This window comes from Embiotoca jacksoni, unplaced genomic scaffold (genome assembly GCF_022577435.1).
Source record: "Embiotoca jacksoni isolate LCO1_2020_lvr unplaced genomic scaffold, fEmbJac1.0.p SCAF_15, whole genome shotgun sequence".
Lineage (NCBI taxonomy): Eukaryota > Metazoa > Chordata > Actinopteri > Embiotocidae > Embiotoca > Embiotoca jacksoni.
In genome coordinates this window covers 8,367,475-8,382,625 of record NW_027185285.1, presented here as the reverse complement: position 1 = coordinate 8,382,625, position 15,151 = coordinate 8,367,475, and the positions used below count along the sequence as shown (strand labels likewise).

Below are 15,151 nucleotides of genomic sequence, written 5' to 3'. Positions count from 1 at the left end.
GTCACCATGCCTAAAACAAAAATTGAAGATCAGGCCAATTCAAACTTGGAATATTGGAAGGGAATTGTTTTCAAAATTTTAACCTGAAAAATGAGGAAAAAACATAACGTAGAAGGGTATTTTTTAACATGCTTTTTTTTTTTTTGCATAAGCTAATATATTTCCCTATTAATGTATGCAGATCATTTTTATAGGTGAGTTAATGGTAAAAAAAAAAAAAAAATTAAGTGTTAGGTCAATTAACCATTTGCTGCCTCATCAGAACCTGTTGACATTTTTTAGTCTGCAGTTGTTTTGTTTGTCATTTAATTTAGTCATTTGTCCATTGTTTTACTGTAAAATGCCCATTTGTAATATCTATTTATATTTACTTTTATTATAATTGTGAAGGCCTCCTCAGGAGTGTGTACATGATTTATACTAAAAGCTTTATAACGACAGGGAAAGCATTTGTGACTCATGATGGACAGAGTGCAGGGTGATGTTTTTGTGTGGGGTTGAACCACAGTGTCAATACGGGGGCGGCCACAGTGATACATCTTATTACAAAAACCACAGTACAGAAAAAGAAGTCCCTGTAGATGTCCAACCAACATCAGTATTAAAATGTCTTATACCAAGGGTTTTGTTAAAACACAAACTTAAAAGTGATACAATTTCCTTAACACACGGGCTAAGTATTTATCAATACATGGCCTTTACAAAGTAAAAATATTTAGAATTATTGATAATATACCCAAAATGACCAATACACTGTATGTATACATATATAAAAACATATATATATACACACACACACATATATATTATGGACACTAACCATATCAAAGGTTATTGTATGAGTATGCATCACTGTGGATGGAGTGGGAACCACAGTGTTAAATGGCAATACAAAAACATGGACTGAACTGAGGCACAAAGTCTGTATGCATTATTAAAAAGAGAAGATATTCACAAATTTCTTAAATTCATTTGAACCTGAAGAAAATGTATGTTCATGGAGGGGCATAGCATTTATGGTTTTATCCTAAAAAAAAAAAATACAATCATAACATCACCAGAAAAGCAGAAACTTCCCTTCATTACTTCAGTAGTCATTTTAATTAGTGGTCATGTTAAAAGTGGGCTGCCATCAAATATGGTATGTAATAGTAATATTAAGAAACTTTATCATAGCACATTTTTAGTGTCTAAAATTCAACTGAATCGTATCAACAATGTGCATTTATAAAAATAATAACAGGTACTTTAAAGTTTATTTAATTTACTTTGAATTATTTAAATACAAGGAAGAATGCCTGTGACATTGTGACAAGAAAGGAATAGCAGCTACACTGCGGCATAGGTTTTTGCATTGTGATGTGTCACTGTGTACAACTGGGGTGGCCACAGTGATTCACACAATTACAAAAACCTCACAAGAGATCAGCCAGCCGAGCTACAGGCACCGTGACGCTGCACTTATGCACTGTGGAACTTTGAGCTAAATGATAGCATCAGCATGCTATTATGCTCACAATGTCAGGGCTAATACACTGATGATATGTGTGTGCAGTAGCCCCCCAAAAATGGGTTTGGACAGTTAAACTGTCAGCATACGCCCATGAAGTTCATAAGGTAATTCATAAAATGTTAAGTGAACTGCCATGGGAAAACACAATTAGATCAAATCTTAACAAATATTTTCTACAAAAATGAATAAGTCAGAATGTCCCATGAGAGCACAAACATACCTGTTTTGATAACAACGAAAGTATTCGGAAAAGTTTTAAATGTCAAACTTGATGTAACATGTCCAAAGTTAAAGGGATGAATTGCAACAGTTCCTCTGCGAGGGGCACCTGTGTGAATTGTATGCTGAATGACTTAATGCATTCACTTTAAATTACCTTTCAACTGGTTACATAAAAGCAATTGCAAAAAGGGCAATGAGGTAAAGAGAAAAGCCAAAGAAACAGCAGCAAGGTTCATGTCAGAGATCAATGAGAATTACCAGATACAACTTCATTTATAGGCCATTGCAAATAATATGGATTAGTATGAATACAGCAGAGGAGTGATACAGCAAAAAAAACAGCTTTGGAGTTGTTAACCTTCAAAATAAACTTAATTGAAACCACATCAAAATGATGGTAAAGGGTTTGTGTGGAGAAAGCCAACTCCAACCAAGCACTAAGGCATTAAAACATGAACTTAAAGCACCGGTCACGATGGTGTACGTGAACAAAGCCATGCGGATTCATCCTTTGGTGGCCCTTAATGTCTGTACAAAATGTTATTCTAATCCATCTAATAATTGTTGAGATATTTCAGCCAGGACAGACCAACCCTGAAAGTGCTAAAACTTACCGAAGTGCAACAAATGTGACTGTCAAAAGCTTCACAATAATTAAGGTTTAAATTTTAAAAGTCAAAATAAAAAGGAGTTTTATGATGGTTTCCGCTTAGTACATAGAGGTGTAAAATGTCTTTAAAAAAAAAAAAAAAAAACAGTAAACAATGCATTATATCAGGCAATAGTTTTTGTATGACAATATACCACTGTGGATGGCTGGAACCACAGTGACACATGGCAATACAAAAACCTGTCCTGAACTAAACTGTCGGACAAAGTCACTCAGATCAATGTTATTTTTCCGATGTCTCTAGACTTTGAAGAAAGGTTAGAGTACATTCAATGAAACATTGATATGTACAACTATATATTTTTTTTTTTTATCTGTAGCAAATACATTTGGCCTACTGACAAATATATAAAAGTCACAGCAAGTGTGTCATAACAGCCATTGTGTGTGCAGAGTGAGGTTTTTGTATGAGGTTGAACCACAGTGCACTACGGCTACCACAGTGATACATCCTATCACAAAAACTCTCATTCCACAAAGGAGGAACTGACACTTTAACTTAAATCACATCATTTATTCTTACTGACAGGTATGATGTATCGCCATATTCTCGGAAACAACATTGGAGATGGCTTATGGTAGTGAAATGAACAACAGGTCTGGTCGACATTCCTGCAGGCAGCATGCTAACCGCACGATCTCTCAAAACATCTGTGGCATAGTGTTTCATGATAAAACTGCTTTTAGTGTTACCAGTCCAAGGCACACCATGGCAATAATCATGCTGCTTAATCCACATCTCCATATTCCACACTTTTTGGAAGGATTATTTTGCCAATGGAGTGCTCAACAACACAGATTTTAACAAATGTGTGAACAAAATTTGACAGAAATAAACCGTTTGTGTTTAACTCATGGAAAATGGAAGCGAAAACAAATGTGTTTTATTTATATTTTGGGGAGTTGGTAGTCAGTGTTAAAATAAAGTTAAAAAAAACAACAACAACAAAAAACTGAACCACAAAGTCACTATTCCTTTTGAAAATATTGACATTTTATTAGATACCTACGAGAAGAAATATTTAGTGGAGTAGTGGAATAGTAAACAGCATTTGTTTTTATTTTTTATTTACGGATTCATGCTGGAGAAAGGGTGGCGCAGTGGTGCAGTGGTTAGCAATTGTCACCCTACAGTGAAAAAGTTCAGCGTTTGAATCCGGGCCTGGGCCTTTCTGTGCGGATTTTGCATGTTCTCCTTGTGCCTGCATGGGTTCTCTCCGGGTACTCCAGTTTCCTCCCACCGTCCAAAAACATGCACCTAAAGTTAATTGGTGATTCTACAAATTGCCCTTAGGTGTGAATGAGAGCGAGAATGGTCTTTGTTTCTGTCTGTCTATAAGTGTTGGCCCTGTGATGGACTGGCAATCTGTCCAGGGTGTAACCTGCCTTCACCCAAAGTGAGCTGGGATAGGCTCTAGCCCCCCCATGACCCTGTTCAGGATAAAGTGGGTATTTATAATGGATGGATGCTGAAAAAAAACATCACCTCAGAAAATATTAATTAGTATTGATATTTGTATCCATAAATCTATTTCTCGCATTGAAGAATATTGTTGTCACCAAAGTTAATTAAATGTTAGGTTATGAAAGGTATGTTTAAAGGATCTAGAAAGTACAATATATTTGCTTATCAGACAAACTACAAACAGTTACCTGTAACTTTGATAGTATTTCTGTACAAAGACACTCACACTGTCAAACTAAAACACTGTTTTTTTTTTAGATACTTTAAGAGATAACTGAGACAGTGTTCACATTTTGGACTGTGGTTATCAACATCCTCACTGGCTCAAATTTATGTAACACAGGAAACAAACTTCACCACAACAGGTGCTTCCGCTTTCAGTCAGCAAACTGAAACTTTGGACTGAAAGTCAGAAGTTCAAACAGCACTGATAATTCATGACAATACATTACACCAACAGGCCGAACAGAGTGGTTTGTATGTTCTCAATGTAAAAGTCATAATTAAACTCTAACATAAAATGTGTTCCTACCACAGCACACTCAACGGAAGATACATTATACAACCAAAAAGTGCATTACACATTATTGTGTAGTGATTATTTGTCATTTGTAGATTTCTCTTTTGTTTGATGCACCCGCTTGGTCTGATGGTTGATATTATAAACTATAATCTATGGAAGAAAAAAAAAAAAAAGGTTGGAAAAACTCAATGCCGGTCATACAAATGTGGGTCTGTCTTTGGCAATAATATCAGACATATTCTTTAATACCAAAGTAAACCTTTTGTTTTTCCATAAAGTCAAAACAAGAAGTTTGAACTTGAATCTTGAGGCATGTATTCCCCCTTTATTCTGAGGGGCAATTAAAAGTTGCTCTTGCGTGTGGACAGAGCACAGCACTGATGTGTGCGGAGCAGGGAGAGGCTATAAGCTTTGTCAGCAAGTATCTTAAGTTATGTTGCTTGAGCAACATTAGCACTTGATTTAAAATAATTTATGTAAGCGCTGGTCTGTGCAAGTTTGCAGCTTCCTTAGATACTATTAAAAAAAGGAAATGACAAATACAATAACAACTAAGTATATGAACAACGAGTAACAGTGCCCAGCAGTAGTAAATTGTGCATCAACTCAGATGTTCAATGCAGCAACAAAACCAGTACAATACGGGATTGTAAATATGGAGTGCTGTGAACAGTTTAGATGCAACATCCAGACAGGAAAAAAACAAACCTATAGAAGGAGAGCGGGCCCATTTGTAACCATTCAGCTTGTTTGGTGGCATAGTGCAATACGCGTGTGCACGTGAAGTCAGTTGTGACTATTATTGGGGGAAATACTTGGAGGATTCAGAGCAGTTATGGCTTTGGGGAAAAAGCTTCTCAGTCTGGATGTGCTGGCGTAGATGGCTTTGTATTGTCTGCTGGATGGCGGGACAATGGCATGGATGTGTGGAGTCCTTACAGATGCTGCTAGCTTTTCTGAGGCAGTGTGAGCTGTAAATGGCTGGGATCTGCATCCCAATAATCTTCTGTGCACTGGAGATCTTTCTTACCAGCTGAGTAATACCACTCAGTGCAGATGCAGTATGTCAGGATGCTCTCTATGGTGAAGTGGGAGAAAGTCACCAGCTTTCTTCAGCCTCCCCAGGAAGAACAACCGTTGCCGTGCTTTATTGACCAGTGCAGTAATGTTAGTGAACCATATGAGGTTCATGGAGATGTGAACACTTGGCAAGAGGAGGGTGTGGTTAGAGTTTCGAGGACATTAACCAGGGTGCTGTGGAGAACAAGCAAAGCCCGGTAGTTGAGCAGAGTCAGGCACTGTAGACAAAAGCAGCGCAAGGTGAAGCCCAGTAGGCAACAAAGCGCAGGGTAAGGCAAAACCCGCTAGGCAAAACAGCAGCGTGAGCTGTAGCCACTTCCTGGTGAAGTTCCGTGGCGACCCAGCCAAAAGTCCCCTGTGATACAGGAAGTTAATGTAATAATAATAATAATAATCATCATCATCGTATGTAAACTAACATAATAAAATCACATACCGATCAGGCAACGTTTGCCCGCTCCAGAAGGGGAGAGGAGGGCATGTAGCGCTGCTACCGGCAGCTATGTAAACAAGATGCGGTTACGAAACGTGATAATAATATAATAAAAGCAGGAGTAATTGAGACCTACAGTGATCCGCAGGTGAGTCACCTGTGCAGGATGAGGGGAGCCCAAGAGGTGGTCTGCAACAATCGCAGAAAACCAATATAACACCAGAAAAGCACAACTGACGGAAACAATACGGGAGCACTCGGGCATACCTGCAACAGCGGCGGAAGTCAGGCAGACCGGAAAAGCGGGACATGAGTTTGACGTCAGGGGGAAGCTGAGGGAATCCCCACCGGCATTTATATGATGCCCCCCACCATGATTGGCTAGTGATAGCCTTGTAATTAAGGGATGAAACCAAGGCCCAGAGAATGATAAAAGGTCCCTTATGCTACACACAGGAACCTGAGGCTGAAACACTCTCAACTCCTTCTCCGTTGATGAGCACTAGCGCATATTGTCATTCCTTCACCTACCAATAATTAGGCCCTTGACTCAACAGCGACCGACCTTTACCAGTTTGCCTTTTACATGTGCTGTAGTACCTGTTAATGCTACCTCTCAGATGTCATCTTTGTAATCGCACTAAATCCCATCAGGAAGGTCGTGTTTTTTAGTATGACCATAACTGTTATGTAATGGTGTGTCTTCTTGACATTTTCAAACAAAATTTGTCAAATCAACTTGTGTACTTGATATTAGACCCGTGTAAGTTAACATTCACAGTTCTGTATTGTACGTCAATCCTGACAACATGACTTTAACAAAAAATAAATAAAAGCAAAGAAATGTTCACTGACAGATTACTGTAACTGTCTCAAGCAAGTTGTGATTTGAAGCAAAAACAACCACTGACCGCCTTGAAGGTAGGAAATCAATTCTGAGATGTGAAAATATTCAGAATTAAAGTATTAATATAGTTTGTGGGCTGTAATGAATGGACTAAAACATTATATTCTGCCAGGATTTATAGTTTGGTTAAGTGAAGTGTATAGACAAGTGAACATGTACAAAGAATATTTTTGTCAAACTTACTGATGAAAATTTGGATTTAAGAGCGACAAAGCTTTAATATTATTATTTAGTCATCTTGTCTGAATCCACTGTTTGTGTTGTGTGTAAACTACATGTGGTAGGAATTGGAGCTGACATGCGGGTTTGATAAAGAGGAAGTGTTCACTAACTGTTGGCAAACATTTTATATAACTCAGACCACAGGAAATAGATTTCTCAAGGGAGCTGGCTAATAAACAGTGCTGTGGGAATTTCTTTGTCAGTGAAACCCTGGATGCTTTTCTTGGATTAAACAAAATAAGTATTTGTATTAGAAGCAAATAGTAAGATGTCACTGTGATGTCTACTTTGACTACTGGGGGGAAGGAACACAAGTCACAGTAACTTCTGGTAAGTAAGATTCTGACATTTTGAGTGAAGACAATTTAATATTCTTCTGATTTATCATTACTTTTATCTTTGTTTTATTCTGCATGTGAATGTAATCTGCTGCAAAAAAAAAAAAAAGTAATACAGGTAAATGTTTGGTAGATGCAAGAGTTTTTTAATGAAGTATTGTAATTAATGAGGACATACAAGCTGTAAAACAGTTTTTGCACTAAAATACTATTGAAACCTGTCACTGTGACGATTACTTTGACTACTGGGGAAAAGGCACGATGGTGACCGTCACATCAGGTAAAAAATAACGCTTTTCTGCACATTAAATTGTACTAATTACTCTGTTTAATATAGAGTATTTAGAATTCAGTGGCACCGACGTAATCTTTAAGGTCTTTTTTGTATGTGAGATATGTTCACATGTTACACTGTGACGCTGCTTTTGATTACTGGGGGCAAGGAACGATGGTGACCGTCACAACAGGTAAAAGAGGCTCTTTGTCTTCATATTATTCGTATTAAAAAAAATTATAATTGCAGTGTGTAATTGAGCATATTTAAACCTCAGTGGCATCAACAGTATTTGAGGTGCTTGTTTTCGTACATTGGATATGTTGAGCTAGTACACTGTGACAATGGTTTTGACTACTGGGGGAAAGGCACAACGGTTACAGTTACATCAGGTAAACCAAACTTATTTTTTCTTTGTAAAGTGTGGATTTTGATTTTAAAATAGTGTTGGTAGTTGTTTTTTTTAAGAAATACAGTTGTGGCACCTTGCAGTTCATTCATTTCTGGGATACTGTACGTCAAATGCGTTATAATCTAAAGGTTCAGTTTAAATTAAAAAATCATGTTTTGTTCAATCAAGCCAAGGAAAACATCCCACAGGTAGGCTATCATATAATAATCTACAATAGAAGGTGTATAAATCAGGGAACAGGTTTTTGTATGCAGTGGTTGTTAAACCATGACACTGTGACTACGCTTTTGACTACTGGGGAAAAGGCACTGCGGTCACCGTCAGCTCAGGTATGACATTTTATTATTTCTAATCAGAGAAAGAAATTTGTGATAACACCACTAAAATATTTATCATCGTTTTCACAACGATTCGCAAAGTGATAACATGGCCAACAGTATTTCAACCTTGTGGCTGTTTAATGCTGTTGGAAAAAATCTCGGATTAAGTTAAATTGATCTCAAAACCAAACTACATGACATATAATGACAGGATATCATAGAAATTAGTTTTTGTGTGAAGTGTGAATAGACTCCGGTAACTGTGACTACTGGTCTTTCGACTACTGGGGAAAAGGCACAATGGTTACAGTGTCATCAGGTAAGTTTTGTACCTTTTAAAATATTTTGTAGGGTATGTTTCCGATTTTAAAATGCCATTGTAATTTAACTCCTCTCGAATAACTTTAACACTTGGTCAAGTCTCACTTCAAAAGTTAGTTGTTCTCACACAGTATTTACTGTAAAAAGTCAGTATTCTTTAATACAATATTGTCATAATGGATATTAATGGCTAGTGTGCACTGTGGGGTTAATCAAATGTTAAAGTAGACTTTTTGCATTTGCCAAAGTAGATCAGCATTTTTATACGAACAATTAAGTAGTTTCAGCACTGTGCAACTGGGATGCTTTTGACTACTGGGGAAAAGGCACAATGGTTACAGTATCATCAGGTAAGATTTGTACTATTTAAAATCTTCAGTGGGATACGTTTTATATTTTAAAATGTCATGTTGAAAAGTTAGAGTTTGACTCCTGTCCAATAACTTCTTATGTCAATTCTCACTTCAAAAGTTAATTATTCTTACACAGTATTTACTGTAAAATGTCCATACTCTCGAATGCAATACTCTCATAATGGATATTATTGGCTCAGTGGAATTAGTTGAATGTTAAAGTAGACTTTTTGCGTTTGCCAGATTAGCATTTTTATATGAGCAGTTAAGTAGTTTCAGCACTGTGCTACTGGGGAGCTTTTGACTACTGGGGAAAAGGCACAATGGTAACTGTTTCATCTGGTAAGAACCCCTTTTAATATTATACTTAATGACTGTTAATTTAATAAAAGTGAAATGTTTTTGTAAAAATATGGTATCATCTCAGTTAATGAGTGTTTATCGATTTACACCTTCTATTATTCAATGAAAAAAAAAAAAAAAAAAAAAACGAACGCTCGTTGTCCGAATTGTGCATTTAAAGTAACCTACCATTTTATATATGGGATAATAATAATAAAAAATACAAAAATACAAAAATATAATTTAGCGAGGTCAACCTTAACGCAACAAACAGCCTCTAAATAAATGGGATAGGGAAGCATAAAGAGTCGTTTATGGAGGGCACTTGAAATGCCATTTTCAACATTTTCAAGGTGATGTCTTTAACGCTTTCTTACAGGGAATTTGGTCAAGTAACTAATTCTTGGCAAACAAATTGTTTTATATTATTTTTATTAAGACATTTGTTTTTCCTTTTTTTTAGGCGCTTCAACTGGTCCAACTGTGTTTCCTCTGATCCCATGCGGTTCTGGGAGCGGAGGAATGGTCACTCTTGGTTGCCTTGCCACCGGTTTCTCCCCCTCCGCACTGACTTTCTCATGGAACAAAAATGGCACAGCCTTGACTGACTTCATTCAGTACCCTGCAGTGCAGAAAGGCAGCTCTTACATGGGAGTGAGTCAAATCCAAGTGAGGAGCCAGGACTGGAACAGTAAGAACACATTCCAATGTGTTGCGACTCATGCTGTGTCGACTGGACAAGGTCATATGCAGCACAAACGTAAGACTTATGCTAAGTAATATTTCATTGATTGTTTGTGGTTGGTTTGAATTCTAATAGTTTTGCATGGCAGATATGTGAACATATTTTAAAATTACACAACAATTTAAATGATTTGACAAGTAATTTTTCCAAAAAAAAGTAACAGCAGTTTGATCTAATGTATAACTAAATGCCGTGTCATTGCCAGTAAATAGAGGTATATAATACATTATCAAACACAATACCCTTAGTGAATTAATTTTTTAGACTTTATTGTGCAGCAAATGAATGAATTAATACTAATACTAAGTATTACTAGGCTACATCACTTCTACTTCAGATAAGGATAAGAATATATAACCTTTAACTGGATATACACGTCACTGATGTAATGCGTCTACAAATTTCTAATTTGGCTTTGTGGGTTTTCTGGGAAAACTTTACCACACTTTTTGTAAATTAACCCCGAGCTGCTTATGTCGACACAAGTGCATTGAGCATAAACAAGAGCAATAATTGGTTTAAGGTCTTTGGAAACAAATGTACTCCAATCTGGGATTTGAAAAAAAAGAAAAAGATAAAACCGTATAAAAATAAAGCATAGTTTATGTTAAATTAAATTGCATGACATTTGCTTAAATATTTTTTAATTCACAAATAGTAGACCCTGTGTATAAACCACAGTAAGGTGGAATGAGAAGGGCAACACTTGCTTGTGTATATTCAGCTTCTGACTCATTCTGTTTTATTCTTCGCTATCATACTGTACGTCCTCTGCACCTGTCTAAGAAAAGATTATTGTAGTGTGTTCTGCTTATTTCCATCTGTCTGCATAATCCTAGTTCTTCCTGATCCCTGCCTGCCTCCACTCTTATTGTACGTTGATAATTAACAAAATCCCCTTCACATTATATCAGTGTTTGCTTGCCAGTTAATGTATATGCAGAAGCGAGCATTAAAGCTCTGCTGTTCAATTATGTAGATGTTTGACAATGAAAATCGTATTTACCTTTGGACTACGCACACTTAAGTAACAAGATACAGTTAAGTGTTCACCCGAGAAGCATAATCACTTGTGCACACGTGTGCAACTTGAATATTTAATTCAGTTATATTGTAAGTATAGTAATAATATGAATATTGTAGCACATTTCTCACCTCAGCTTCTGCATATATATATTATTCCCTGCTTCTGCATACATATATTTGTGTATATGTTTGTTTTTCAGCGATGGTTTATGAGAAACCAACTCTTAAAGTGTGTTCCTCCTCTGATGAGGGAACCGAGGTTTCCTTCTCCTGCTTTGCCAAAGATTTTTCACCAAAGAATCACTCGATGAAATGGCTGAAAAATGACGCAGAAATCACCAGCAAAATAGACGAGATCAAAGTGGTTTCTGGAGGAAGAAAGGACAGGAATGGAACTACGGTCTACAGCGCAACAAGTTTTCTCACAGTTCAGTACAGTGAGTGGGCCGATGGTGTCACATTTAAATGTGTGTTTGAGGGGGAAGCGGAAAACGGTAGTTCATTCAGCCAGAGTTCTTCCGTGACCAACAAAGAGATTTGTCCAGGCCGTGAGTAAATTGTTACTTTTTCTTTGGCAATTTTATATCATTCTCATATCAAGTTTTTTGCACCCATTTCTGTTGAGTAATTTTCCCATAATTCTTTACTCAACAGGTGAAGGATGTCCAGCATCAGATGTAGAAATAGATATCACAGGCCCAGCAATGCAGGACTTGTTTTTAACAAGAAAAGGAACCGTAACATGTCGTGTCAAGGTAAAAAAGGGATTAACCGAGAAGATCGGATGGGAGGACAAGGATGGAAACGATATGGTCTCTAGTACCCCAGCTACACAAACAAGCCAAAACACATGGATCCTGCCACTTGACATCACCTATGACGAATGGAACAAGGGGATAAAACGCTTCTGTGTTGTTGAACATAAAGACTGGGTGGCTCCATTGAAGAAACTCTACGAAAAGAACATTGGTAAGAAAACTATTAAGTTGCAACTGTACACTGTTTAGTTCCTCTCAAACACATTATGAATATTATTTCTCATTGTATTTTTTTGTTGTTGTTGTTGTACTGAGAGCCCTTTAGTTATTTAGGTACTTTAACATTTGGCATCAGGGTCTAATTGTTCTCTCATGCTTACAGGGGGGGACACTCAGCGTCCTTCAGTGTTTATGTTGCCTCCCATAGAACACACTAGAAAAGACGAGGTGACCCTGACTTGCTATGTGAAAGACTTCTTCCCTGAGGAGGTTTTCGTGTCTTGGCTTGTTGATGACGAAGCAGCAGACTCAACATACAATACCACAAACCCTGTAGAAAGCAACGGATCCTATTCTGCTTATGGCCACTTATCCGTCAGCCTTGAGCAGTGGAGAAGGACTGACGTGGTGTATAGCTGTGTTGTTTACCACGAATCCATGGCTAACACAACAAAAGCCATTGTCAGGTCCATTGGGTACAGAACATTTGAAAAAACCAACCTGGTCAACCTCAACATGAACATCCCTGAAACGTGCAAGACCCAGTAGATGTTATTTTGTGTCGCTGTGTCTTCTGTTCTTTGGTGTTTAATGTTTGTTGTTTGTGATTTGACATTGTGTTTGTGTGTTTTTAATGCAGATTTAAAATCAAAATAAAAAAAAACTCTTTGCAACTTGGTTGATGTTTGTTGCATGCTGTTCATGTCTTTATTTATTCAGTATGCTGAGCTACATGTTTATTGTAAGTGTGCAATCACAGTGCTATTGCAGGGCAGCAAAGATTAAATGTCAGTATCAGCATTTTTGAGTTTATACATTTTCAACATCATATTATATCCACTACAATACCACCACCTTACTAACTTTAGGCATTAATTAAACAGAATCACACTTGTTTATTTGCAGATAGTGCATTAACACTGCTTCTGTGACTTGTCTTTATGTGCCTGTGTTTCGTCTGCTGGGTCTTGCACCCCAAAGAGACATGATTCCTTTAATGTCTATCACCACCTCTGTTGTCTCCAAGTTAAAAGGTGATCACAAGCCAAGTCATGCAGGTCCCACTAATAATGGGATCTTTCAAAAGCAAGTCAGGATCATTGCAGGACTAATTTATGATCATATTTAACATTTTAAAAGCACATGCAGAACCTTTAAGCCTTATTGTGCACTCGTGTATTGTGTCGCTAGACATCAGTAAGTGTTGTGATCAGATCTACACTGGGATTGACTGATTAAATGATTCCCAGATGAAATCCATGAAATATCTTAGCCTAACATCAGAAGTTAATTGAATTTATTGGTCAGTGTCTCACAAGCTGAATGTGGAGTGTCCCAGGTATTAACCCAATAATTACTGTGTACACCTCATTCAGAGTTCCTGATTGAAACTAACTCTCAACTGCACATGGCCACGGAGGCAGAGCAAGATAACATGGCAAAGACAGCCATCACCTTCATCTTTCTCTTCCTCATCACTCTGCTGTTCACTGTTGGAACCACTGCTTTCAAGGTAATGATGAGTTTACATGTTAGTTTGTTTTGGAAGGTTGGTAAGTTGGAAGTAAACACCTTGTAACATGAGTGGAACGCCAGTGGATTTGTAACGGTCATAGTCAGTAACACATTAATAATCATCATAAAGTCATGATAAAATAACTGCTTGAGTAAAAGTCACACTGCATTGTTGCTGCAAATACTTTCATCAAAAACTAACATTTCTACAACCGCTCCAACTATTAAATGTCACTTTATTCCAATTCTTAAATGTAATTGCAGACAAATTTGAACTAGTAATGATAACAACACGTGTTTAAGAAATTTAACGCATAAAGAGGTGATTTTTATCAAAATTATAGATATGACTCACCTTTCAAAAGCAAAGAGTTTTACAGATCATATCAGTGTTGTTTCATCCCTGTGACCTGACAAATAGTAAATGCTATTTTAGATTTAAGCACTATTGTAGTGGTGTTGCTGTTATTGTACAATTGTATCCAAAAATAAGCTCATTGAGCGACATGAATTTGTCTGATAAGTACAACAAACAACCATAGAGGTAAATTGGAACATTTTGAATGCAACATGTTGGTATATTAATACAAGTCAAACTTTTTAGAAAAAAAAAAATACTTTGTGATGGTGCCATGTTGTAGCTGTGATGTGTATAAAAAATATAACCCTACCTTTAACTGGTGACAAATAGGAGGAATCTTAACATTTTGGTGTTGGTTACATTTTGGAGTTTACTCATCCATACTTTTTAATTTATTTTTTTTTTAATCTTTTTTTCAGATCAAATGAAACAGGGGGATATTGGAGCAAGTCTGTAAAAAAAACAATTTCATGCATTTTTTTTTTTTTATAAGCTGATAGTATCATGTAAGCAATCACAACTGTCACTTTTTCTATTATGATTATAACATTTTTGTCTTTTTTGAAAATAAATGTCTAAATGAAGATACCCATTGATATTGCTCCTTCAGTTTTTTTCTGTATTGCATTATTTTTAAACTAATCATAATGTGCGTAATTTTACCCATACAAGTAACATAATATAAGTGTATGATTTGTTTATTTTAACATTTTGTCTTCTCTTTACGATTTAATATGCTTTGATGTTCATCACATCCCCAGCACCTGGAATCAACAGCCCACATTCAACGCAATATGTAAACGAGGATATTTTTTTTTTTACAGTGATTTAGTTTTCAGCTTTTGTTATTGCTAGATGTGAGAACTAAAACCTTTGGCAAAGTCATGAGAAGCCATGTAAAAGAAATGTGGTAACATATGTAAACTGACACGAGATATTTAAATGTATACTGTTTCTCTTACTGGCATAACCACCCCTCACACCTGGTGTCTGCTATGCTCCGTTGCTCTTTGCACTGTTTCACTTCTCTATGTTGGGACTTTTTCTGGGACCTGGGTGTAACTCAATGCTTCCGCTTGCTGCAAGCCCCAATGACTCTGTCCTATCATGCTCAACATCTGTGCAACAGACT

At 36.8% G+C, this 15,151-nt stretch overlaps 1 gene segment (V, D, J or C); it reads left to right on the top strand.

Moving 5' to 3' along the window:
- Window positions 1-9,117: 9,117 nt before the first annotated feature.
- On the top strand, window positions 9,118-12,821 carry LOC138198113 (Ig mu chain C region membrane-bound form-like). The segment is given in 5 exon segments: window positions 9,118-9,395; window positions 9,859-10,155; window positions 11,367-11,714; window positions 11,821-12,135; window positions 12,307-12,821. Coding segments are annotated over 5 exon segments (1,365 nt in total).
- Window positions 12,822-15,151: the final 2,330 nt, after the last annotated feature.